Here is a 25134-nt window from a genome sequence, read left to right on the forward strand (position 1 = left end):
ATTTCATCTTTTACTGTGTCCTTAAAAATCATTGCAAATATTTTTCCAAGAAAAAAATTAAAAACAAAAATATCAGTGCCATCTTTTAGATACTTCAGCAATACCTAATCCTCCTCTCCCCTCTCCAACTTCTCCCTCCTCCAAGACTTGTAGTCACTTTCTGTCTCTGATCAAGGAGGGAGTAAAAATGAGGGTAACTGGGACAATCTTTCATGCCCAAACTCTTAGAAGGTGTTAGTTTTAGAAAAATGGATTAGACTGAGATGGAGACTCCCACATTTGTTTTCTTTTCTACATGCAATTATGTATTGTGGGAGAGTCAAGATAGCTGACTAAATTAGAAGTTCATTTAGTTGTATCCATAAATCAGCTTAAATAACCTGACATACATTATAGAATAATCCCCAAAGTAGGCAAAGCTTAAGAATAAATTCAGCAAATGTTCCAGCAGCTCTCAACTCTGGTTTCATATTAAATTCAACTGGGGGCTCTTAGAAAAATATCAATGACTAGACCCCTGTGATATATATATATATTGGTTTCTGCCCCCGTCCCCATTTTTGGCACAAGGCTCCTAAAAGCCTTAGAAAGTTCTAAGTGACATGAGCACCTGCCTGAAGCCCTCTTGTTTATCATCTTTAATTCAAACAAGGCTAGGATGAACATCCTAAGATCTCCTTCCTGAAGCAGCTTTCTCTGCCTGAATCTCTTGGTTTTTATTCCTGATCAGACCACATACCCAGGTTTTGGGTTCAATCTCTGATTGGGGCATGTATGGTAGGCAACTGATTGATGTTTCTCTTGCTCTACCTCCCCTTCTCTCTCTAGACTCAATGAAAAAAACATATCCTTAGGTGAGGATGGAACCCAGTACCCTACATTCCATGGGCTGACACTATATCCATTAAGCCAAACCAGCCAGAGCTATTATTATTATTTTTAATCCTCACCTAAGGAATCAAACCCATGACCCTTCGGTGATTGGGACAACACTCTTACCAAATGAGCCACACCAGCCAGGGTTAGAACACTGTTTTTACATAAGTATACATTATTACTAAAACATTTTACCTAAAATATTTTTATTTTATTTATATCTATTTACTAGAAGCCCGGTGCATGAAATTTATGCACGGGGTGGGGGGGGGGCGTGTCCCTCAGCACAGCCTGAACCCTCTCCAATCTGGGATCCCTCTCACAATCCAGGACTGCTGACTCCCAACCACTCACCTGCCTGCCTGATTGCCCCTAACTGCTTCTGCCTGCCAGCCTCATCATCCCCTAACCACTCTCCTGCCAGCCTAGCCACCCATAACTGCCCTCCCCTGCTGTCCCAGTCACCCCTAACTGCCCTCCCCTGCTGGCCTGGTTGCCCCTAACTGCCCTCCCCTGCAGGACTGGTCACCACTAACTGCTCTCCCCTTCAGGCCTGGTCCCCCCCAACTGCCCTCCCCTGCAGGCCCAGTCGCCCAAAACTGCCCTTTCCTACAGGCCTGATTGCTCACAACTGCCCTCCCCTGCAGGCCATCTTGTGACAGCCATCTTGTGTCCACATGGGGGTGGCCATCTTATGTGTTGGAGTGATGGTCAATTTGCATATTACTCTTTTCTTAGATAGGATTAGTTCATAACAACCCTATGTGATTTCAAAGTTAATTATCACACAAGCTATTTTCTTGACAAATTATGTAACAAATATGAACTTATTTTTGTAAACCCAGGTAAAACAAAAATACCATTTTCAATATTAATAACTAAAATACGTGTCTATTTAATTAAACCAACTTTAAGTCAGCTTTAATAACAATTTTTTTTAGATTATAGGATTATGAAAAATACTTGGGCTTTTATTTTTAATTTATTTTTAATTTTTTGTTGTTGTTGTTGTTCCTCTCCTCAGGACATTTTTCCATTGAGTTTTATAAATTCTGGGAAGGCTGAGGAGAGACAATGAGAAAGAAACATCCATGTGAGAGAAAGACATCCATTGGTTACCGCCCCAGGTGCCCAGACCAGGGCCTGGAATTGAGCCTGCAACCAAAATACATGCCCAATATTGGAATGGAACCCAGGACCTTCAGTCCATGGGCCTACCTCTATCCACTGAGACAAACACAGTAGGGCACTTGTATTTCTTAATTTAGGTAAGTATTTAATTCTTTTAAGCCAATTAATTATTACAACCTAATAATATCATCTGGAGACAGAAAGTACACCATATATAAACACAGAGATCACCAACAGACCATACACATAAACAGAATTACAAATAATTGTAGAGAAGACAAGCTTTTTCATTTGCCCATGATAACTTTTAAGGAACCTAGAGATGGGAGGGGGGAGTATCAGACATGGTGACTTTAGCCAGTTGTTTTTACTTTTTATCTTTCTTAATTTTGTTGAGGTGAAATTGGTCAGCATGAACATGTAGGTTTCAGGTGTGGGTTTCTAAGTTACAAGATCTCTATATTGCACCTTGTCAAATGCCACTTGTTTGTAAAAGTGCCTTATTTTTTTTTTTCTATTGGTTACCTCAGCCTCAGGCCCTAGTGAGCTGTGTTAACATTTCTGATTACCCAACAGGAAGACCTGTTGAAACTTTCAAAATATTCCTGTTAGTTTTTGAAAAATTAGCTTCCAATTTTGTTAAGTTTCCAGTCAGTTATCAAATCCTTTTAACCTGTTCAATATATTCTCATAATCTTTTTATCTCAATAACCTTTTAAAAATTTCCACCTTATTGAGAAGACTATAACTTTGCCTTCTGAATTTGAAAAGAATTATCTTGTTAATTGACCGAATTAGCACCTGTAACACCAAAAAAGCTAAATAGCTAATTCAAAAGTCTCAAGTTATATTTCTGTGTATCAATCCTTCTTCTTCTAAAGTGCTAGGCAATTGTGCTTCCAGTAACCTAATTTTTACAATATCTACAAATTTCTGGAAGTAATTAGGAGGGGATCTGAGTGGACTTTGATTTTTATTCTAATCTCTGTCCTTCTATCTTATTAAGCTTATCTTAATGGCTAGTTATTATAACAATATGAGAGCTCTATAAAAGTTTTCATTTAAAAGTTCTTCAATTCAAAACATCAACATCTGCTCAATGACAGTAGGATTTTAATAGCCATAAGTCTTTTACAGCTTAACCAAGGAAGCAGAAAGGCTTTACCCAAAGAGAGTGCAAAAGATGCAGCTCTCATAGGTACACACGTTCACTCTCAGAGAAAGGGCAGACCTTCATTACACAGAAAGTCAGAAAGATGGAGTGTCTGCCACAATATGTGAGATGCCTCTAGCCACACCCTGCTCATTTGTGGCACCAGGCAGGTGCTACTGAAATGGAATATTTTCAGCACTAACATGTAACAAAGGTTTAGATGACAAATACCCTCTTCTTTTGTTTCTTAATAAACATCTTAAAATCAGTATCCCAAAAAGGTAGCTTCAGGATGGCAAAACTTTGATCACTTTATTAGTAAAAGTTGCAATGGCATAAAAAAAAAACAAACAAGATAAATACCAAACTGGTGATGGTATCAATTAGAAACAACTATCCATCACCAGGAAGTATGGGCCCTGGTGAGTACTACAGTCTTTGTCCCTTTGTCTTGTCAATCATTAGTACCTGAATTCTACTATTAAGAAAGTGCTATAACAGGGCCTGTTAGTGGAGAATAATTTTTGTAAAACTCCTGGGTCCTCTGTCTGATCTGATTCTCCGTGCCTGTAAGTTAATTGCCCTTTAATAAATTCTGTTCTATCCTATGGAGTTACCTGCATCAGTCTTCAGTCTAAAGGTACCTTTTCATTATAATGGCCATTACACATTTGCCATATTGTGAGACATTTACTATCTGTGCAAGTTACTTAGCTTCACAGAAGATCAGTTGCCTCATTAACTACCGGATATTTGATTAATTAAATCTGCTAAACTCTCCTTAGTCTGGCATCCTGCAAATCACCAGCCACAGAAGGGTAAAAAGGCCTGGTTTCTGTTCTCTAATAGCTTTGAGTTTAATGCAAAAGACAAACAAGAAAACTGTAATTTTCAATAAAGAGTGATTAGTGTTCATTGTCAGGGCAGTTTTAAGACCTAAAGAAACAAATATAGATATAAAATGGGCTTAATAAAATTCCTGGTACATCATAAAGTTAGTTCCATGTTCCCTTGAATGATTACGAACTTTGTGAGAAGTTATTTTATTCCTCTAAAACAAGACATTCTCAAATAGCCCACTTTCTAGCCAGCTCCCAACTTCCTGTCTTTCACCCTGGGACAGTGACTTGCAACAGCAGTCCTTCAGTAGACTGTGTTAAATGTTAATGTTGCAAATATTGCTTAACCGCCAGGATTAGGGTTCTTTTGAACTATAGGGTGTCCCCAAATTACCTCAAGATTTGAAATTGAATTGAATTGCAAATCTTGCTTGAATTTTGGGACATCCTATAGTTTCCCCACCCAGTTCATTTGATCTCTATATAATCAGAACCAGAGGGATCCAGCGCACACAGCTGGACCCATCTCCAGGAACAAAGAGCTGGAAACCATCTCCAGTTGGAGGGACTCTTCCAGATTTTGGTAAGATTCTTAGCCCTGGGTAATCTTTGGCTGTATTTTTAAAATATATACATACTATTTCTAGCCGTTTAGTTATTTCAATGAAACAATTATTCTCCTTTAAAGCCTATGCGCCCAATTTATGAACTAAGAAAAAATGAACCAGATTCTAAAGTTTAAAATGAAAACAGATTTCTTTTGGGATTGTCTATATGTGTGTGGATGAAGGGAGATTAGTGAGACTGGGAGCAAGTGGATGTTTAGGAGGAATTCCCGAATTGTGATAAAATCCCCTAAGTCCTGGGGAAGCCATTTGCTGAAGGGCATCTGGATAACCCCAGGAAACAGGCATTAAATGTGGCAGAACAAGAAAAGAAACAAAAAGAACGCTATTTTCTAATATCGACTACAACATGGAAAACGTTTGCAACATTTCTACCCACCACTGCCACCTAATGACTCTTTTGGCTACTACAGCTCTGGTTCTACTTCCTGATTTTGAACTCTGGGTTTCTGGCCCCAGGCAGACAGGTGTTGCCTTGGTGACCCTAAGGTCCTGTTCCGCCTTGGGAGCCTGAGTTTCTATAATTGCCTTTGACTTTAGAAGACAATATTTGTCTGTCGAAGAACAAGAGACCTAAATGAATCCAAATCAATAAAACTTTGATGAGGTCTTCCACCAAATTAGAAAAAGAAAACACACGCAGAAGACTAAAAAGCACAATGTAAATGTAAAGGGCTTGGCAAATGGGGAGCATGGCAGGCCAGCAGCTGTGCTGAAGCAGTGGCCATGTATGAATACTTGTTATTCTTTTAGGGCTGGCTCTTCCCTCTTCAGTCATGAACCACTTTTTTGCTCAAGTCCCAAGAACATGCTTAAACTTGATTCTATCATAAATTGTAATTGATGTTCTTAATGGAAATTTTCTCAGCTGCTATTTCAGTATTGTGGAATGTCCAACATTTTTCTTAGTGTATAATTTCGCATTCTTCAACAGTGTGCCAAATTTGTGTATCATTATTATGAATCAGACAAGGTGTATCAATGCCAAATGATGACGAGAAAGAGTGTTCACTTTGCTCCCCCTCTCTCTCATGCCTTCCCATGAAACCATCAGAACCCTGGATTCCTGGTCTTTCTAGATTTACAGTCATACTCCAAGGGCTGTTTAATAGTACCACAGGCTTACTGCTAGAACCTGAGGCATCTTTAAGGATGTAAAAATGTTTGACATAAAAATGTTTATTGATGCACATGTAAGAAAAATTCAAAAATAAAGATTACTCTTTCATTTAATGTCTATGAAAATGTACCATTTAAAACAAATTTTAATTTAGGATTTATATGAATTACATCACACTTGAGAGTAGCTTGAAGGTCAAATTTTTCTTTCATTGCAAGAATTTCTTATTATGTGTGATGGTTACTAAGAAGTCATAACCAATCATAAAGTAAATGAGTTGCTCATTCACAAACAATTTGGAAAAAAATTATAAAAATCAGTTTCAAATTTATAGTGAGAAGTCATTTTTATTATTGGATGTATTCGATATAATTGACATATATTTGATATAATGTGGGGGAAGATACGACAGTTTTTACAGGCTCTGCATGTTCTTTAAATTTTTCTCCAAAGAACTAAAAATATTGTCAGAAACTACCAAATATTTTTCTGGCGACACCAAATATTTTTAAATTCTCAACTCTTCACATTTCTTAACACATAAAGTTTTTTTTTAATATATTTTATTGATTTTTTACAAAGAGGAAGGGAGAGGGATAGAGGGATAGAAATATCGATCAGCTGCCTCCTGCACACCTCCTACTGGGGATCTGCCAACAACCAAGGTACATGCCCTTGACCGGAATCGAACCTGGGACCTTTCAGTCCGCAGGCCAAAGCTCTATCCACTGAGCCAAACCAGTAAGGGTGCACATAAAATTTTGAAAGTTAATATGAAATTTGTTTTCTATTTTGTTATTATCTATACTTGTTTAATTGTATTTTAATAGCTATCATTGAGATAAAATCATACTCCAGAAAGAAGCATTCTATTTATTTGATTGGTATGTTTGAATGTGTGTGACACACTACCCCTGGGAAGTGAGAGTTCCACAGTTTAGACAGAATTCTCTTGAGAGATGATGGCAGTAATCCTCTTCTCTTTTTTATTCTTCTTTTGTGGAAGATGTTACAAAATCATTACAGCAAACTGTAAAAATGGCTTGATGAAAGTTTTCTTTGTTGTTGTTGTTTTATCACATAGTAACATCATTTGCCTATTGTGTAACAGTATATGTACATTTATTGGAAAAACTAGAAAATATTCTCTGAGAATAATCCACCTTGATCCTAAGAATAAGCTTGAATTCCTCTTCCTCCAGTCTTCTGTAAAAGTTGACTCAGACCCACTTCCAATCATTGCATCAATTCTTCCATGCTCCTCTCTGTTCTTTTCTAACTAGTATATAATAATTCCACCTTTAGCCACAAACCAACTAATTCTTAGGGAATTGGGTCTGTCTCCCTTCACCTCAGGGCAAAACTGCTCTCAACTGCTCTCCTTACAGCCAGCTGATTTATTGACTTGAATACTTAGACTCTTGTCTTTAACAAACCTCTGATTGACCCTCCCCCTGGGCTCAGAAGACCCATTTTGCCCTGGCCAGTGTGGCTCAGTTGGTTGAGCATCATCCCATGCTCCAAAAAAGTTGCCAGTTTGATACCTGGTCAGGGTATGTACCTAGGTTCTGGGTTTATTTTCGGTCTTGGTGCATACAGGAGGCAACCAGTAAATGTTTCAGTCTCACGTCAATCTCTCTCTCTCTCTCTCTCTTCCGTCCCTTCCTTTCTCTCTAAAATCAATAAAACATATTTTTTTAAAAGTCCATCTTCTTCATAGGCTTCCTATCTTACTGTCTCATCTCAGTGAACTGGAGCTCCTATTCCTTCCCCATGGATGCTACATCTCCTTTTAGGGAGGACTTGAGTATGTCTTAATGGTCTCTGTGTGCCAGGACCTAGCACTGTGCCTTGTACCCAGAGATACTTCTATAATGATTTTTATTCAATTAATTAATAAATGGATTTAAGAGTGTGAATGGATATTGCAATGCTATGACTGATAGAAAGGTAAGTACTCAGAGTCTTAAGGAATATGAAAGAATGGTTAGGGCAGGAAGTTGTGTTCAGGAAACTTAGATTGATTTTCCAAAAGAATGAATTGACAAGAAATGTGAGATTAATGAAGAAGAGAAGAGACAAGATATAATTTAGGTGACTGTGTATACTGGACTCATGATGCCCTGTCACTAGCCCAACAGGTCCCTGTCCTTTTAGTCTCATTTGCCCTTTTAGCCTAATTTGTCCTACCATACCTTTTGCCCTGGGCAGGAGCCTTGTTGGAAGAGATGATGATAGGCCTGGGTCCCCTGTTGTTGGTCTTCATGCTGGGGCCCTGTCTGACCCCACCGACCCTGGCTCAGGATGACTACAGGTACAGACACTTCCTGGCTCAGCACTATGATGCAAATCCACGTGGCCGGGATAACAAATACTGTGATACCATGATGAGCATACGAAAATTGACTTCACCCTGCAAAGACACCAACACCTTTATTCATGGCACCAAGAACAACATCAAGGCTGTCTGTGAAGACAAGAATGGAGTGCCTTATGGGGCAAATTTCAGAAGAAGCAAGTCTCCTTTCCAGGTCACTACTTGCAAGCTCAGAGGAGGGTCCAACCGGCCTCCCTGCGAGTACAAAGCTACAGCAGGGTCCAGAGACATTGTTATTGCCTGTGAACGTGGCTTGCCTGTCCACTTTGATGAGTCCTTTTACCGTCCATAGCCAGCAGGCCACTAGCCCAGAGTTGGCTCTGCTCTCTATCCCTGGCATTTCCCCTCCACACTTTAGAACAGGGGTGGCCACATTCATTGCCAGAGCCCAGAAAATGAGCTGCCTGGATCTTTTTTTTTCTGTTTTACAATATGTTAATAAATAAAAATGTCTCTGAAATCAGTAAGAATCAAAGTCTTCTCATCAATTCTTGGCCTATTGATTTTTACCCATTTTCTCTACTCAGCTGCTCTCAGAAAGGACTGCATGGAATACAAATGTCTTTTTCCCTATCAGTTACTTCCTTCTCAGTCAACAGGGAGGTAGACTTTCCCTTTTTGTGAGTGTAAGGATGTTAAATTCATCTTACAGCAGAGCTGGGAAATTCCAGGGCACATGGCTACTAAGCAGAATTTTCAGGAGGAGAAAATTATTTTTGCTGTCAAATAAGTCAATATTACTTTTAAAAATGTTAAACTTTGAGAAGTAATGTTTAGAACTAAATACCAACAGATTAATTAAACTTTATCTACCTCTTTCTTAAGTTTTTGCATTTTTAAAGATGTATTTCAAATGAAACACAAGGCATATTCATTAATGGACTCAAATCTATCCTCTAAATTCTCTATAAGAGGCAAACTCAGATTAATATTTCAGTATCCCATTATTCCAAAATACGTAGATCTTTACATTTTTTTTTTTTTTTACTATTTAACCAGGCAAATTACAAAGTTTTAAGTTACTAAAAAACTTTGGAAAACTATGTTTAGACATATGTATATATACTAGAGGCCCGGTGCACAAAAATTTGTGCCCTCGGGGGGCAGGGGAGGTCCCTCAGCCCGGCCTGTGCCCTCTCGCAGTCTGGGACCCCTCAGGAGATAACGACCTGCTGGCTTAGGCCTGCTCCCGGGTGGCAGAGGGCAGGCCCAATCCCTAGGTGCAGCCCCTGGTCGGGCTCAGAGCAGGGCTGATTGGGGAGCTGGGGCGCCGCTCCCAGTCATGCACAGAGCAGGGCGGATTGGGAGGTTGCTATGCCACCCTCAGTCATGCTCAGGGTAGGGCTGATTGGGGGGTTGGAGCACCGCCCCCTGTCACACTCAAGGCAGGGTCGATGTGGAGGTTGCGGCCCCACCCCCTGCCATGCACAGAGCAGGGCCCATCAGGGGGGTTGGGGCTCCATACCCTGTCAGGCACAGAGCAGGGCCCATCAGGGGGTTGGGGAGCTCCCCCCTGTCACTCACAGAGTAGGTTGGACAGGGGAGTTGGGGCACCGCCCCCTGTCACACACAGAGCAGGGCGGATCAGGGGGTTGGGGCACCGCCCTCAATCACCCACAGAGCAGGGCCGATCAGGGGGTTGGGGCACAGCCACTGTCACATTTAGGGCAGGGCTGATGGGGAGGTTATGGCTCTACCCCATCACACACAGAGCAGGGCCTGTGGGGTGGGGGTTGGGGCGCCGCCCTCTATCACCCACAGAGCATAGCCGATCAGGGGGTTAGGGTGCCGCCACTCTCACACTCAGGGCAGGGATGATGGGGAGGTTATGGCTCTACCCCATCACACACAGAGCAGGGCCGATCAGGGGGTTGGGCGCCACACCCTATCACACACAGAGCCGCAGGGCGATCATGGGGTTGAGGAGCTTCCCCTATCAGGCACAGAGCAGGGCTGATCAGGGGATTGGGCGCCACACCCTATCACACACAGAGCCGCAGGGCGATCATGGGGTTGAGGAGCTTCCCCTATCAGGCACAGAGTAGGGCTGATCAGGGGATTGGGCCGCCTTCCCCTGTCACAAACAGAACAGGGCGGATAGGGAGGTTGTGGCCCCGCCCCCTGTCACACACAGAGCCGCAGGACGATCAGGGGGTTTGGGCGCTGCCCCCTGTCACACTGATCCCGGTGCCGGGAGGCCTCTCGGCTCCACTTATCCCAGTGCTGGGAGGCATATTACCCTTTTACTATATAGGATAGAGGCCTGGTGCACTTGTAGGGGCCGGCTGGTTTGCCTTGAAGGGTGTCCTGGATCAGGGTGTGGGTCCCCACTGGGGTGCCTGGCCAGCCTGGGTGAGGGGATGATGGCTGTTTGTAGCTGGTCACACACCCTTTAGGGTGGGGATCCCCACTGGGGTGCCTGGCCAGTCTGGGTGAGGGGCTGAGGGCTGTTTTCAGGCTGGCGGGTGACTGAAGCTCCCCACTGCTCCTTTTTTTCCTTTTTTAAAAATTCTGGGCCAGCTTTAGCTTTGAGGCTTGGCTCCAGCTCTTAGGCCTCCGCTGCTGAAAGCAGGTTTCTGGCTTTTGTTTACCTTCTGTATTTGAAACAATGTTGCGATCCTGCTGGCTGAAGCCCGGCAGGACTAAAGCAGGTTTCTGGGGTTTTGTTTAGCTTCTATATTTGTAATATAGTTGCTTAGAGTTGCAGCTCAGAGGCCTGCAGCGGCAGGTGGGGAACGTTGGAGTCCTCCGTCACTGAAGCAAGCAAGCCTCATGTTCGCTTTAAGCTGCCTGGCTTCCGGCCACCATCTTGGCTGGCAGTTAATTTGCATATTGCCCTGATTAGCCAATGGGAAGGGTAGCGGTTGTACGCTAATTACCATGTTTCTGTTTTATGAGATAGGATATAGATATATATATCTATATATATACATATATATATATATATCTATATCCTATCTCATAATAGACAAACATGGTAATTGACCGTATCTTTGCTACGCTTCCCATTGTCTAATCAGGGAGATATGCAAATTAACTGCCAACAAAGATGGCGGTTAATTTGCATACGTAAGCACAATGCTGGGAGGCGAAAGGGGAAGGACAGAAGAAGCTTCCTGCCACTGATGGTGATCAGAAACCCAGGCAGCAGGCAAGAGCCAGGTGGCAGGGCAAAGGCGGCCCTGGGGCCACCTTTGCCCTGCCCCCCCCAGCCCGTGATAGGAGAACCAGGGTCACCTTTGCCAGCCACCTGGCCAGTGATTGGAGAAGCCAGGTGGGGCAGGGAAGAGGTGGACAACAGCAGCCATCTCTTCCTTCCCCCCCCCCCCCCGTTGGCCGGTGATTGCTGATCAGAGAAAGGCTGATGCCAGCAGCCGCCTCTTCCCTGCCCCTCCCCCAGCCAGTGATTGGTGATCGAAGAAGATTCAGAAGCCGGCCTGCGTCGCCCCGGAGACCCGATCCAGCCCTGCGTCAGGAAGTGGGAGGCAGCTCTTCACCTGGAGGCGGAAGCCCAAGGTGGGAGGCACCATTTTCTGTATAGAAAGTCAGCGGTCTTGGCTATGCACAAGGCGCCGCCATGTTTGCGTACCGAGAGGGGGCATGGCTCAGAGCGGGCCTGCGCTACATCCAGAGAGACGGGTGCTGAGGCCAGGTGTTTGCCTCAGGATGCGAGCTGCAAGAGAGGAGCGGGAGGTAGAGGAGGAGCAGCTTCAGGCAAGTGAAGGAAAAGGGCAGGTTGCCCAGCCGCAACTCTGTTCCAAGCTTCCTGGCCCAGGTTTTCAAATGTAAATATTACTTCAGATGTTGTAGTTGCACATAGTTTATTCCCTCCCCTCATCTTGGCTGTTAAAGTCATGCCCACCCCCTGGGCAGCCAGGCCTCACATTCATGGCACAGACGAGGTTTGGTTCTGGGGCCACCCCTTAGATTTTAAGCGGCTGCTACACTTGGTTGATAGGAAGAGTGAGACTTTAGCCCTGAAAAGATGGAAGGCTTGGAGCAGGTGGTTCCCTTGAGGGCTCAGCCCGCTTTCGGCGGTAGGCACAGGGAACATCCAGGGCAGCCCCCGGAGCAGGCGTCTGTCTGAGCTCGGACGAGGCCATTTTTGTTTTTTGTTGTTGTTGTTTTTTTATGTGGCAAGCAACTTTAGGTACTTTATTTTTTTTTTAATTCTTTATTAGTGAAGGTATTACAAATGTGTCCTTATCCCCCCCCCCCGCCATTAACCCTCATCCCCCCGCCCCCCACTCATGTTCTCATCCCCCTGTTGTCCAAGTCCATTGGTTTGGCTTATATGCATGCATATAAGTCCCTTGGTTGATCTCTTCCCCTTACCTCCTCCCTCCCCTACTTTCCTGTTTGGGAGTGATAGTCTGATTGCTGTATCTCTGTCTTTGGATCTGTCCCTGTTTATCAGTCTATGTTGTTCTCTATAATCCACAAATGAGTGAGATCATGTGGTATTTATCTTTCTCTGACTGACTTATTTCACTTAGCATAATGCTCTCCAGTTCCATCCATGCTGTTGCAAAAGGCAAGAGTTCCTTCTTTTTTACCGCAGCATAGTATTCCATTGTGTATATGTACCACAGTTTTCTAATACACTCATCTGCTGATGGGCATTTAGGCTGTTTCCAAAACTTAGCTATGGTGAATTGTGCTGCTATGAACATAGGGGTCCATATATCCTTTCTCATTGGTGTTTCTGGTTTCTTGGGACATATTCCTAGAAGTGGGATCACTGGGTCAAATGGGAGTTCCATTTTTAGTTTTTTGAGGAAAATCCATACTGTTCTCCACAGTGGCTGCATCAGCCTGCACTCCCACCAGCAGTGCAGAAGGGTTCCCTTTTCTCCACATCCTCTCCAGCACTTGTTGTTTGTTGATTTGTTGATGATAGCCATTCTGACAGGTGTGAGATGATACCGCATTGTCGTTTTGATTTGCATCTCTCGTATAATTAGTGACTTTGAGCATGTTTTCATATGTATTTCGGCCTTCTGTATGTCCTCTTTCGAAAAGTGTCTATCTAGGTCCCTTGCCCATTATTTGATTGGATTGTTTATCTGCCTATTGTTAAGTTTCATGAGTTCCCTGTAAATGTTAGAGATTAAACCCTTATTGGTGATATCATTGGCAAATATGTTCTCCCATGTAGTGGGTCTTCTTGTTGTTTTGTTGATGGTTTCCTTCACTGTGCAAAAGCTTTTTCGTTTTGATGTAGTCCCATTTGTTTATTTTCTCTTTAGTTTCCATTGCCCTAGGAGCATTATCAGCGAAGAAATTCCTTCGGCAAATGTTTGCGATTTCGCTGCCTTTGGATTCCTCTAGTATTTTTATGGTTTCCCGCCTTACGTTTAAGTCTTTTATCCATTTTGAGTTTATTTTTGTGTATGGTGTGAGTTGGTGGTCTAGTTTCATCTTTTTGCATGTATCTGTCCAATTTTCCCAACACCATTTATTGAAGAGACTGTCTCGACTCCATTGTATGCTCTTGCCTCCTTTGTCGAATATTAAATGGGCATAGTGCTTTGGGTCAATTGTGGGTTCTCTATTCTATTCCATTGATCTATATGTCTGTTCTTGTGCCAGTACCAAGCTGTTTTAAGAACAGTGGCTTTGTAATATAGTTTGATATCTGGTATTGAGATCCCACCAACTTTGTTCTTCTTTCTCAACATTGCTGCAGCTATTCGAGGTCTTTTTTTTTATTCCAGATGAATTTTTGGAACGTTCATTCTAGATCTTTGAAATATACCATTGGTAATATAATGGGGATTGCATTGAATCTATAGATTCCTTTGGGCAGTATGGATATTTTGATGATGTTGATTCTACCAATCCATGAGCAGGTACTCACCAAAGTACCTTTCTAGTTATTAGATGGCATGCTACCCAATTCCTGAATTGATTAATAAAGCCAATTAGATCTTCAAACTTATTTGTGAATTTTGTTCCTTAACTCCTGCCCCCAGGGCCTTGTCATTCCTTTGTACCTAGAAGACTGTCTTCGATGTATGACACAAAGAGCTGCAAGCTCTTCTCAAAGTGACCCCCAGTGTTCTAATGAGGAGATAAACAGGTGCACAGAGTAAGGCTGTCCCCTCTTCCCCCACCACCTGCCAGTGGAACACTGCACCTCCCACATATATTCCTTTCTTCACTGCCTCAGACTTCTTAGCTCTAAGAAAAGGGAAAGGGCACTGACTCTGCTCTTTAGATTCACACACTAATCCCCACGGACCTGTGAAGGTGAGTATGGAATCTGAATAGGGCAAGTTAGAGTTAGAAGGGTTGGTAGTGAGGATGGCTGGGGGGAAAGGCCCAGGAACACTGGAAGGGGCTTGCTTGACCTTCTAGGTGGTAGAGTTGAGAATGCCGTGATCCAACTTGTAACAAGCAAAGACCTGAATGTAATTCAGCATTAGTCTTACTAATTCACACCTCCCTTCCTCTCCAATATTTTCAAGCATAATACATTGAAGCAGTTTTAAGTCTTGGTCTTGTCATCCTGTTTAGGCCATTTGAGCTAGGGATAGGGTGGCACCAATGAGAACCTGCCTATTCCTTATTCTGTGTCTGATAGACCTCCAGACCTTCAAAAGTGCTGTCACACAAATCCCATTAGACTCTCACAGGTCATAAGGGAGCTACTATTAGGCTCATTTGAGGACACCGATTCTGAGATACTGAGAATCAGGATAGAGTTTTTGTAGGGCCAGGTTAACTCCTCATGCTAACTGAGGACAGGGAGCTAGTTTAAAAGGGGAGACTTTTTCAAACATCTCTAGGCCCTGACTTTGACCAGAGTAGCTCCTGTGAGGGCAATTTCAATCTTGGTACTTAGTTGCTTAAAACACTATTTCAAAACTTTATGATGGTATTCTTAATGGCAGATCAAGATCATTCAGCATGATGATAATTAGGAAAATGGCCTCAGAGAAGGCAAGTGGGCAGTCAGAAGTGCTACCATGTTTCAGGCAGGCATTGGAGAAGTGCTATAAAAAGTCAAGATGAGATAAGCCCCATTTGCAGAGTCAGTTTTAATTGCAGCCTGGGATTTCAGAGAGCCAAAGCTTCCTGCTTGGAAAATGTTTCCCAAGTCTACTCATCTTCTACATTCCCTTAAAGGGTGACAACATTTTCTACTTCACGGACATAAAACTTAAAGTCCCATTCTCTTTCAGGCACACTCTCTTATGAGAACCCCAGCTGGACTATAAAACAGACCTAGCTAGAGCACCCCTTGTTTTAGATGGCAGAGAGGACAGAAAGGAAGTGTTTGGAATTCTCAAAATAAAATTCATCTATTTTCTACAATTTCATGTTTATCTCACTCAGGCTCTACCATATTTTCAGTTCTAGAAAATTTTATTATCTAATGAGATTTATCACCTTATAATTTGGAACCAAATGGTAAAACTGAGTCTAAATATCTACAATGGAATTTTAAGGTGGCGCTCAGCTCAGGGAACTGTTGCTGTTATGTTTTCCTCTATCTTCCATGTAGACCCACATGTGATACTGGTGACTGAGATGTCATCTTGAAGGTCCTAGGTCCGCTCTTGTTCCTGAGGGGAAAGTGGTCAGTGCTCCTGACTAAATAGTCAGGTATTGAATGCTTTAAAAATTCTTGTGGCATACCCATTGAAAGTCACTGTACTAGAGCAAATAAAATTAATCTCTGACTCAATAGAAAGTGAGCAACCCAAAACAGAAAGGACAGTTTTTTGAGGGTCCTACAGGCCCATTTCTACATATGCAGTCAAAGGGCTGATCGTAGCTGAAGTCCTCGTGTGATGTATATGGGTACTACTGTTGTTTGTTTTCAAAGATGCTGCTTCATGAAGGCAGGTCACACTGTCTGGGTGACTGAAATGGCTGATGAGGGACCTGCATACAAGTTTCAAACACAACTTAATTCTTTAAAATACTATCTCCTATACTCACAGCCACCTTTGCTTGTATACAAAAAGCTAGAAATCTCTATGTCACATATCAGTGCCTATAGCTGTAGATATGAGATATGAGAACAGGGAGAAATGATGCTTGATTATCTCCTCATCTTTAGACTAATGGATAGAATTCCTTAAGGCACACTTACCACTTGGGTGATAGCTTCATCACAACAATACACTTTGGGTTATTTTCCCCAAATCTAATCTTGCATGGGTAATGTTGCACCTTGGATTTTGCATGGTTTTATCTACATTTTCTCATCCTGCTTCTATGTGTCCAAGATATCCTATCTAATAAAAGACAAAAATGGTAATTAACCATACCTCCGCTACACTTTTCATTGGCTAATAAGGGCAATAGGCAAATTAACTGCCAAGAAAGATGGTGGTTATCGCCAACAAAGATGGCGGTTAATTGGCATACACGCAATGATGGGAAGTGAAAGGAGAAAGAAGGAAGAATGGTGATCGGCAACCCAGGCAGCAGGCAAGATCTGGGGGGTGGGCAAAGGCCGCCTTTCCCCACCCCACAGCCGGTGATCACCATCGGAAAGCCGGGGCTCAGGCCAGGCGGGCCGGGGTTTCCAGGTGGCCTGCAGCCCCATGATCGTCATGGCGATTGGAGGGAGAGAGGCTGTGGCACAGGCGAGGCGGCACCCAGGCATCCCAGCACCTGACATGCAAAGGTCGGGGATGAAATGACTTTTCCCAACCACGTCTGCAAATATCCTGGGGAAGGCATCACTGAAGACTTCACAACTCTTTTACTTGGCAAGGAAGAAAAAAGTTGGCAATGGAAACAATCCCTTACATCAAAGTTAAGGTCCCTCTGGGTAAAAAAGAATATTTCCAACATAAAGGAGGGAGCAGGCAAAAATAATAGTTTCTCATGACTTCCACTGAAGATTGAGCATATGACAGAGTCAAAACGAACATACAAAATAAAACAGACAGTGGACATTCAAATGACCTGAATCAACTGTCACTGTTTGTGCCAATAGCAGCAATGCTTATGTGATAATATAGTTTAACAGACATACAAAACAAGTCACATGATAAGAGAGGTTCGGCTTCTAAAGTAAATTGAATATGTTCTTTTAAAATTCTAATGTCCTTCCCTCTGACTCTAATTCTTAACTTTCCAATCAGAAAATTACCCCAGGTGACCCAGTAACATATAGAACTCCAGTAACCTAACTTATTTAAAAAAAAAATCTCAACCATTTTTAAAATATTTAAATTGATATTTTAGGGTTAAAATTATACAAGATATTTAGATCCAAATATATTTTCTGAATAGAAAATATTTCAGTTTTTGATTAAAAAAATAAACATAAAAAATATAAGTGATACATTTTCCCAAGGAACTCTGAATTAATACCTTTCCCTCTAACTTTCTTCAAATTGAGAGAATCTATGGAGTTCCCTATACTGCACAAGTTTTAATGAAAGAAAATAAGACTTTCTAAGAGCATCAAATACATGTTTTCTTATTTACAAACATATACACTCTTCTCTCTCTCTCTCTCTTTAAAATATATTCTTACTGATTCAGAGAGGAAGGGAGAGGGAGAGAGATGGAAACATCAATGATTAGAGAGAATCATTGATCGGCTGCCTCCTACACACCCTGTACTGGGGATCAGGCCAAAACCTGGGCATGTGGCCTGAGCTGGAATCAAATTGTGACTTCCTGGTTCATAGGTCGATGCTAACCCACTGAGTCACACCGGCCAGGCTCAATTCTTATTTATAAATTCATTCCAAGGACATATTCAGCTTGAAAAGCGTTGGAAGCAGTTTCAAAAAAACCTAGCTTTTAAGTAACAAGAAAACAGTTATAGAAGAAAGTTTAAATTAAAAGAAAAAAATTGTTTTAATTTATTCAAGAGTGGGAACATCCTTCATGAAAATGTGTACCTTGACTGTGGATGGCTGGGTGGCCTTATCACACCTTAGGAATTCAAATGCTTTTTACAATGACAAGAAAGAGAGTTTCATCTCATTTCTCTCCCAGGGTAGATGTCTGTCAACAGAAGGTGGACATCAATAAAAGGAGGGGCTTGCACAATCAATCCAGAAAGTCAGCAATCTATGAATAATCCAGAACCTAGTATTTATCTCCTCTGTCACACACCCTCCCTCCCAGCCAGTGAGCAAGATAATTACTCTCAAGTCAAGCTAAGTGCCCCCCAGTCACAGTGGCCCAATGCTGACATACAAAGCATACAAGTAATTCTCACTCTGGCATAAAAGTGACAACTTTCTTCGAAGAAAAGCAGATACTGTCAATTTCTCAAAGACTTCCTGAAACATTTTTTAAAGTATTTTTTACTTCTTTAGAAAAAATGCATACATGGCAAACCATCTGTAATAAAAGGCCCATTCTATAAAATTTTATCTCCTACTCATATCTGTAATCATAATCATATTTACAGACAAATATATCTATACTAATAAAAGAGTAATATGCTAATTAGACTGGGAGACCTTCCAGGAGACCTTCCAGATTTTCTTCTGGACAAAGCCATGGTGGCGGGGTCGAGGTAGGGGCGGTTAGAGGCCAAGAGGGGAGGGCAGTTGTGGGTGATCAGGCTGGTGGGGGGTGGGGCCCTTTGGGGTAAGCAGACCAGCAGGGGGGCCAGTTGGGGGCCAGCAGGCCATCAGTGGGGGTCAGTTGGAGGTGATCAGGACAGTGGGGGAGGGGGGAGGTTGGAGTGAGCAGGCCAGCAGGGGGACAGTTGGGGATGAGCAGGCCAGCAGGGATGGAAGGTAGAGGCGAGCAGGCCAGCAGGGGGTGCAGTTTGGGGTGATCAGGCTGGCGGGGGGGCATTTGGGGGCAAGCAGGCAGGCAGTTGGGAGGGCAGTTGGGGGTGAGCAGGCCAGCAGGCAGAGTGGTTAGAGGCAATCAAGCAGGCAGGCAGGCAGGTGAGTGGTTAGGAGCCAGCAGTCCCAGATTGCGAGAGGGATGTCCAACTGCTGGTTTAGGTCCAATCCCTGTAAACTGGCAGGACACTTTTCGAGGGGTCCCAAATTGGAGAGGTTGCAGGCCAGGCTGAGGAACACACCCTCCCCTGTGCACGAATTTCATGCATCGGGCCACTCATCTATACTAATAAAAGGATAATGTGCTAATTAGACTGGAAGAACTTCAGGACAAAGCTATGGTGGTGGGGTAGAGGCAGAGGTGGTTAGGGGCAATCAGACAAGCAAGGGAGAGCAGTTAGGGGAATCAGGCCAGAAGGGGAGAGCAGTTAAGGGCGACCAGGCCAGCAGTGGAGCAATTAGGGGGCAATCAGGCCAGCAGGGGAGCTGTTAGGGGCATCAGGCTGGCAGGCAGAGGTGGTTAGGGGCAATCAGGCAGGAAGATAGGCACGCGGTTAGGAGCCAGTCGTCCCAGATTGCAAGAGGGATGTCCAACTGCTGGTTTAGGATCGGGCCTAAACCGGCAGTCGGACATCACCTGAGGGGTCCCAGATGGGAGAGGGTGCAGGCTGGGCTAAGGGACATCCCCCCTCCCATGCACGAATTTTGTGTACTGGGCCTCTATTAATTTAGAAAGATAATTGGCTACGGAGAAGACCTAAACTATTCATGCAAGAGCAAACCCACAGCATCAGCCATGATAACGAACTAATTTAACAAGACAACAAATATTTGCCAACAGAAGTCCAATGTAGACATCAATGATTGTATCTTAAGGCTGTAGCTTCAACAGAAAATGAAATGATTCCCAAACCATCCCAACACATACTTTTTGGTCAGAACTTGCCCTATAGACTCTCTCCACTCTACCACATTGATTCTCAATAAGAACTTCTTTTGATACTGTGATCCCAAAGAACTAGCTCTGCCACATTGACTATGTGATGTGCTCATATAGTCATGGTAGGTGCTCAGTGTAAGAAACATGCCTCTGATTCAAAATTTATAGAAAAGAAACATCATGTGGCCAGGCAGTTACTGAATACCTTAGAGCAAACAGAATGTGGGCAGTGGGGAGAAGGTATGAGAGCTGTGCAGGTGGCTGATAGCACATTTTCCAAGAAGATTCCCCTAAACCTGTGGTCGGCAAACTCATTAGTCAACAGCCAAATATCAACAGTACGATGTTTGAAATTTCTTTTGAGAGCCAAATTTTTTAAACTTAAACTATATAGGTAGGTACATTGTTTTTAACTTAATTAGGGTACTCCTAAGGCTTAGGAAGAGCCACACTCAAGGGGCCAAAGAGCCGCATGTGGCTCACGAGCCCCAGTTTGCCAACCACTGACCTACACGATGTATGAAGAAACAGGTGACCTCATAGGACTCAGCCAATGAGGAACCGAAGGAGGGACTAAATAAATACTCTATGTTTCCTTCCCCATTTGTGTGCTGTACGATGGGCACCGGCTTTCGAGAGTGTTATTAAAAGTCTCATTTTCACCATGTTTTTGTTTCCCAGTCCATCATTTGAAATTTGGACAGGTGAGCCATTTCTCAAAATTTGGGGGCGCATCTAGGATTTCTGCGCTCAGACTAGAGAGGGACCCTGGTTGAAGTGTAGACACATCCCACCCAATTCTGGGTAGCCCTTTGCCTGGGCCCTGTCTCTTTGTGGGGGCCATAGATAAGTCCGAGACTGTTTTTCTTTGGAAGGTGGCGAAAATGATAGAAAGAGGGTACATGCCCAGCAAACAGGCAAGTCTCATGCATGAGCCAATGTGGAAACACCATCTTGGTGGTTAGGTATCCTCAGAGATCGGGTATATGTGACTGGGAAATGTCTGACACATAAAGCAAGTGTGGAGTTCTGAACTGCTCTTCCGTTCTTCCACAAGGGAAATGGCCAGAGAGGGACAAACGGATCTCGGGGAGTGCGAGACATCTCTAATATGGGGTATTGAGCACAGTGCGAGACATCTTCAATACAGGGGACTGAGCAACAGAGTCACAAGGGACTTTCCGAGGATGGGAAACAAAAATTCTATCTAGGCCTAGATAGAATTCTTCCCCTAATAGTCTATTTGGGAGAATGCTGAGGTTCAGGGGAGGGACAGTCCTGGAACCAGGGACAGGAGATATTGCTCTGCTTCAGTGGTTTTTTAATGCAGGGGACTCTGTGGTGTAAATTTTAGTGCATTGTGCGCACCTGCATAAGAGTGTTTCTGCTGATGTTTTGTGTTTCTTTGTTGTTTGGGTTAATTTGTTTAAAGATGGGGCATGTCCTGCTTTGGGGAAGGCCAGTTATGTGTATCGAGGCTGAACATGGGACAGAGATTGTCAGAATGTACTCTTCCTGCTCTTCCTCTCAGGGTGTCAGTCACCGAAACTCTTAGCTAGTGAGATTTCTGTCTGTGTGCCTAATGTAATTTTGGCTTTCTATCTTTTGGGGACTTTAGTTTGCTGTTCTCTGGTTTATGAATATAGGGACAAAGATTACATGGGGAAGCAGGGATTATGCACATGGGGAAGTAAGGAATGCAGTCTGGGTTGGGACTCCATTGTTTGGGCAACAAGGTTAATGTTTCCATGATAACAGGAAGTTCTTGAATAAGAATGTACTGCATTCCAAGGAGGGAGGGGACATATGACTCCCATCCAGGTGTTATGTCCTGGTTAGGCAATCATGGCTAATAGATTAATATTTCCCATAACCATAACTAGTTCCCAATGTTCTATTTTTGCCCATAACACTGGGTGGAACAGCTCTGTAGAAAAACCCTCCAGTAAGTTGCAGAAATAGCAGTGAAGGCAAGCAGGGGAGGAGAAACTTCTATTTCTATAAAGGAAAATAAAATAACATAGTACTTTCACAGTAAAGCCACTGAAAGCCAGTGAGTTATCCCTATTACAAAATCTGCCAAGAAAATATCTTCAGTAAAGATAATTGGCCTTAAAATCTCAATGTTGTTAATATATAGTAAGTAGATGTAATTAAAATACAGGGTTTATGATACAGCTTTTTCAATGATATATATACATGCCTAAATATAGTTTTCCAAAGTATTTTGGTACCTAAAACTTTGGAGTTTGCTAGGTTAAATAGTAAAAAAATTTAAAGATCTAGGTATGTTGGAATAATGGGATACTGAAATATTCATCTGAGTTTGCCTCATATAGAGAATTTAGAGGATATATTTGAATCCATTAATGAATATGCCTTGTGTTTTATTTGAAATATATCTTTAAAACTGTGAAAACTTAAGAGGTAGATAAAGTTTAATTAATCTGTTGGTATTTAGTTCTAAACATTACTTCTCAAAGTTTAACATTTGTAAAAGTAATATTGACTTATTTGACAGCAATATTAATTTGCTGCTCCTGAAAATTCTGCTTAGCAGCCATGTGCCCTGGAATTTCTCAGCTCTGCTGTAAGATGAATTTAACATCCTTACACTCACAAAAAGGGGAAGTCTACCTCCCTGTTGACTGAGAGAGAAGTAACTGATAGGGAAAAAGACATTTGTATTCCATGCAATCCTTTCTGGGGACAGCTGAGTAGAGAAAATGGGTAAAAATCAATAGGCCAAGAATTGATGAGAAGACTTTGATTCTTACTGATTTCCGAGACATTTTTATTTGTTAATATATTGTAAAACAGAAAACAAAAGATCCAGGCAGCTCATGTTCTGGGCCCCTGGCAATGAATGCGGCCACCCCTGTTATAGAGTGTGGAGGGGAAATGCCAGGGATAGAGAGCAGAGCCAACTCTGGGCTAGTGGCCTGCTGGCTATGGACGGTAAAAGGACTCATCAAAGTGGACAGGCAAGCCATGTTCACAGGCAATAGCAATGTCTCTGGACCCTGCTGTAGCTTTGTACTCGCAGGGAGGCCGGTTGGACCCTCCTCTGAGCTTGCAAGTAGTGACCTGGAAAGGAGACTTGCTTCTTCTGAAATTTGCCCCATAAGGCACTCCATTCTTGTCTTCACAGACAGCCTTGATGTTGTTCTTGGTGCCATGAATAAAGGTGTTGGTGTCTTTGCAGGGTGAAGTCAATTTTCGTATGCTCATCATGGTATCACAGTATTTGTTATCCCGGCCACGTGGATTTGCATCATAGTGCTGAGTCAGGAAGTGTCTGTACCTGTAGTCATCCTGAGCCAGGGTCGGTGGGGTCAGACAGGGCCCCAGCATGAAGACCAACAACAGGGGACCCAGGCCCATCATCATCTCTTCCAACAAGGCTCCTGCCCAGGGTAAAAGGTATGGTAGGACAAATTAGGCTAAAAGGGCAAATGAGACTAAAAGGACAGGGACCTGTTGGGCTAGTGACAGGGCATCATGAGCCCAGAATCCTCAGTCACCTAAAGTATATCTTTTCTTTTCTCTTCTCTTCCTCATTAATTTCACATTTCTTATCAATCCATTCATTTGGAAAATTAATGTTTCCTGAACACAACTTCCTGCCCCAACCATTCTTTCATATTCCTTAAGACTCTGAGTACTTACCTTTCTATCAGTCATAGAATGCAATGTCCATTCACACTCTTAAATCCATTTATTAATTAATCAAATTAAAAACGTTACATAAGCTCCTCTGGGTACAAGGCACTGTGCTAGGTCCTGGCACACAGAGAGCATTAAGACAAAACCAAGTCCTCCCTATAAGGAGATGTGGCGTCCATGGGGAAGGAATAGGAGCTCCAGTTCACTGAGATGAGACAGTAAGATAGGAAGCCTATGAAAAAGATGGACTTTTAAAAAAATATGTTTTATTGATTTTAGAGAGAAAGGAAGGGACGGAAGAGAGAGAGAGAGAGAGAGAGAGAGAGAGAGAGAGAGAGAGAGAGAGAGAGAGATTGTCATGAGACTGAAACATCTACTGGTTGCCTCCTGTATGCACCAAGACCGAAAATAAACCCAGAACCTGGGTACATGCCCTGACCAGGTATCAAACTGGCAACCTTTTGGAGCATGGGATGATGCTCAACCATCTGAGCCACACTGGCCTGGGCAAACAGGGTCTGCTGAGCCCAGGGAATGGTCAATCAGAGGTTTGTTAAAGACAAGATTCTAAGTATTCAAGTCCATAAATCAGCTGGCTGTAAGGAGAGCAGTTGAGAGCAGTTTTGCCCTGAGGTGAAGGGGGACAGACCCAATTCCCTAAGAATTGGTTGGTTTGTGGCCAAAGGTGGAATTATTATATACTAGTTGGAAAAGAGCAGAGAGGAGCATGGAAGAATTGATGCAATGATTGGAAGTGGGTCTGGGTCAACTGTTACAGAAGACTGGAGGAAGAGGAATTCAAGCTTATTCTTAGGAACAAGGTGGACTATTCTCAGAGAACACTCGTATTTTCTAGTTTTCCCAATAAATGTATGTACACTGTTACACAATAGGCAAACGATGTTACTATGTGATAAAACAACAACAAAGAAAACTTTCATCAAGCCATTTTTACAGTTTGCTGTAATGATTTTGTAACATCTTCCACAAAAGAAGAATAAGAAAGAGAAGAGGATTGCTGCCATCATCTCTCAAGAGTATTCTGTCTAAACTGTGGAACTCTCACTCCCCAGGGGCAGTGTGTCACACACACTCAAACGTACCAATCAAGTAAATAGAATGCTTCTTTCTGGAGTATAATTTTATCTCAATGATAGCTATTAAAATAGAATTGAACAAGTATAGATAATAACAAAATAGAAAACAAATTTTATATTAACTTTAAAAACTTTATGTGTTAAGAAATCTGAAGATTTGAGAATTGAAAAATATTTGGTGTTTCCAGAAAAATATTTGGTGTTTCCAGAAAAATATTTGGTAGGTTATGACAATATTTTCAGTTCTTTGGATAAAAATTTAAAGAACATGCAGAGCCTATAAAAACCGTCATATCTTCCCCCACATTATATCAAATATATGTCAGTTTTCCCACATCCAATAATAAAAGTGACTTCTCACTGTAAATTTGAGTCTGATTTTTATAATTTTGTTTTTCAAATTGTTTGTGAATGAGCAACTCATTTACTTTATGACTGGCTATGATTTCTTAGCAACCATCACACATAATAAGAAATTTTTATAATGGAAGAAAAATTTGACCTTCAAGTTATTCTCAAGTGTGA

General features: G+C 42.5%; 4 protein-coding genes across 9 annotated transcripts in view; 3 read left to right on the forward strand and 1 right to left on the reverse strand.

The window, feature by feature from the left end:
- The window catches only part of LOC132239682 (angiogenin-like), a 97882-nt gene extending 89285 nt beyond the window's left edge, over window positions 1–8597 (forward strand). The window contains exon 2 of the mRNA XM_059706354.1: window positions 7957–8597. Within this exon, the coding sequence (XP_059562337.1) occupies window positions 7974–8414 (441 nt within the window). The 5' untranslated portion in view covers window positions 7957–7973 and the 3' untranslated portion in view covers window positions 8415–8597. The remainder of the gene's footprint in view (window positions 1–7956) is intronic.
- Window positions 1–25134, forward strand: part of LOC132239625 (ribonuclease 4-like) — a 337426-nt gene that overhangs the window by 89292 nt on the left and 223000 nt on the right. Inside the window, exon 1 of one of the 3 annotated variants that reach the window (XM_059706211.1) lies at window positions 4480–4582. The exons of the other annotated variants lie outside the window; for them this stretch is intronic. The gene's annotated coding sequence lies outside the window, so the exon portion shown is untranslated. Of the gene's footprint in view, window positions 1–4479; window positions 4583–25134 lie in introns of those variants that run through there. 3 annotated transcript variants of the gene reach the window in all.
- Window positions 1–25134, forward strand: part of LOC132239617 (ribonuclease 4-like) — a 192076-nt gene that overhangs the window by 89263 nt on the left and 77679 nt on the right. Inside the window, exon 1 of one of the 2 annotated variants that reach the window (XM_059706148.1) lies at window positions 4469–4582. The exons of the other annotated variant lie outside the window; for it this stretch is intronic. The gene's annotated coding sequence lies outside the window, so the exon portion shown is untranslated. Of the gene's footprint in view, window positions 1–4468; window positions 4583–25134 lie in introns of those variants that run through there. 2 annotated transcript variants of the gene reach the window in all.
- LOC132239577 (angiogenin-like) overlaps window positions 22600–25134 on the reverse strand; it is a 44233-nt gene continuing 41698 nt past the window's right edge. For 2 of the 3 annotated variants that reach the window (XM_059706071.1, XM_059706060.1), the window contains exon 2: window positions 22600–23253. In XM_059706071.1, the coding sequence (XP_059562054.1) occupies window positions 22796–23236 (441 nt within the window). In that variant the 5' untranslated portion in view covers window positions 23237–23253 and the 3' untranslated portion in view covers window positions 22600–22795. The remainder of the gene's footprint in view (window positions 23254–25134) is intronic. The other variant, XM_059706053.1, reaches the window with a different exon arrangement.

The sequence above is a fragment of the Myotis daubentonii genome, chromosome 1, assembly GCF_963259705.1.
Source record: "Myotis daubentonii chromosome 1, mMyoDau2.1, whole genome shotgun sequence".
NCBI classification, from domain to species: domain Eukaryota; kingdom Metazoa; phylum Chordata; class Mammalia; order Chiroptera; family Vespertilionidae; genus Myotis; species Myotis daubentonii.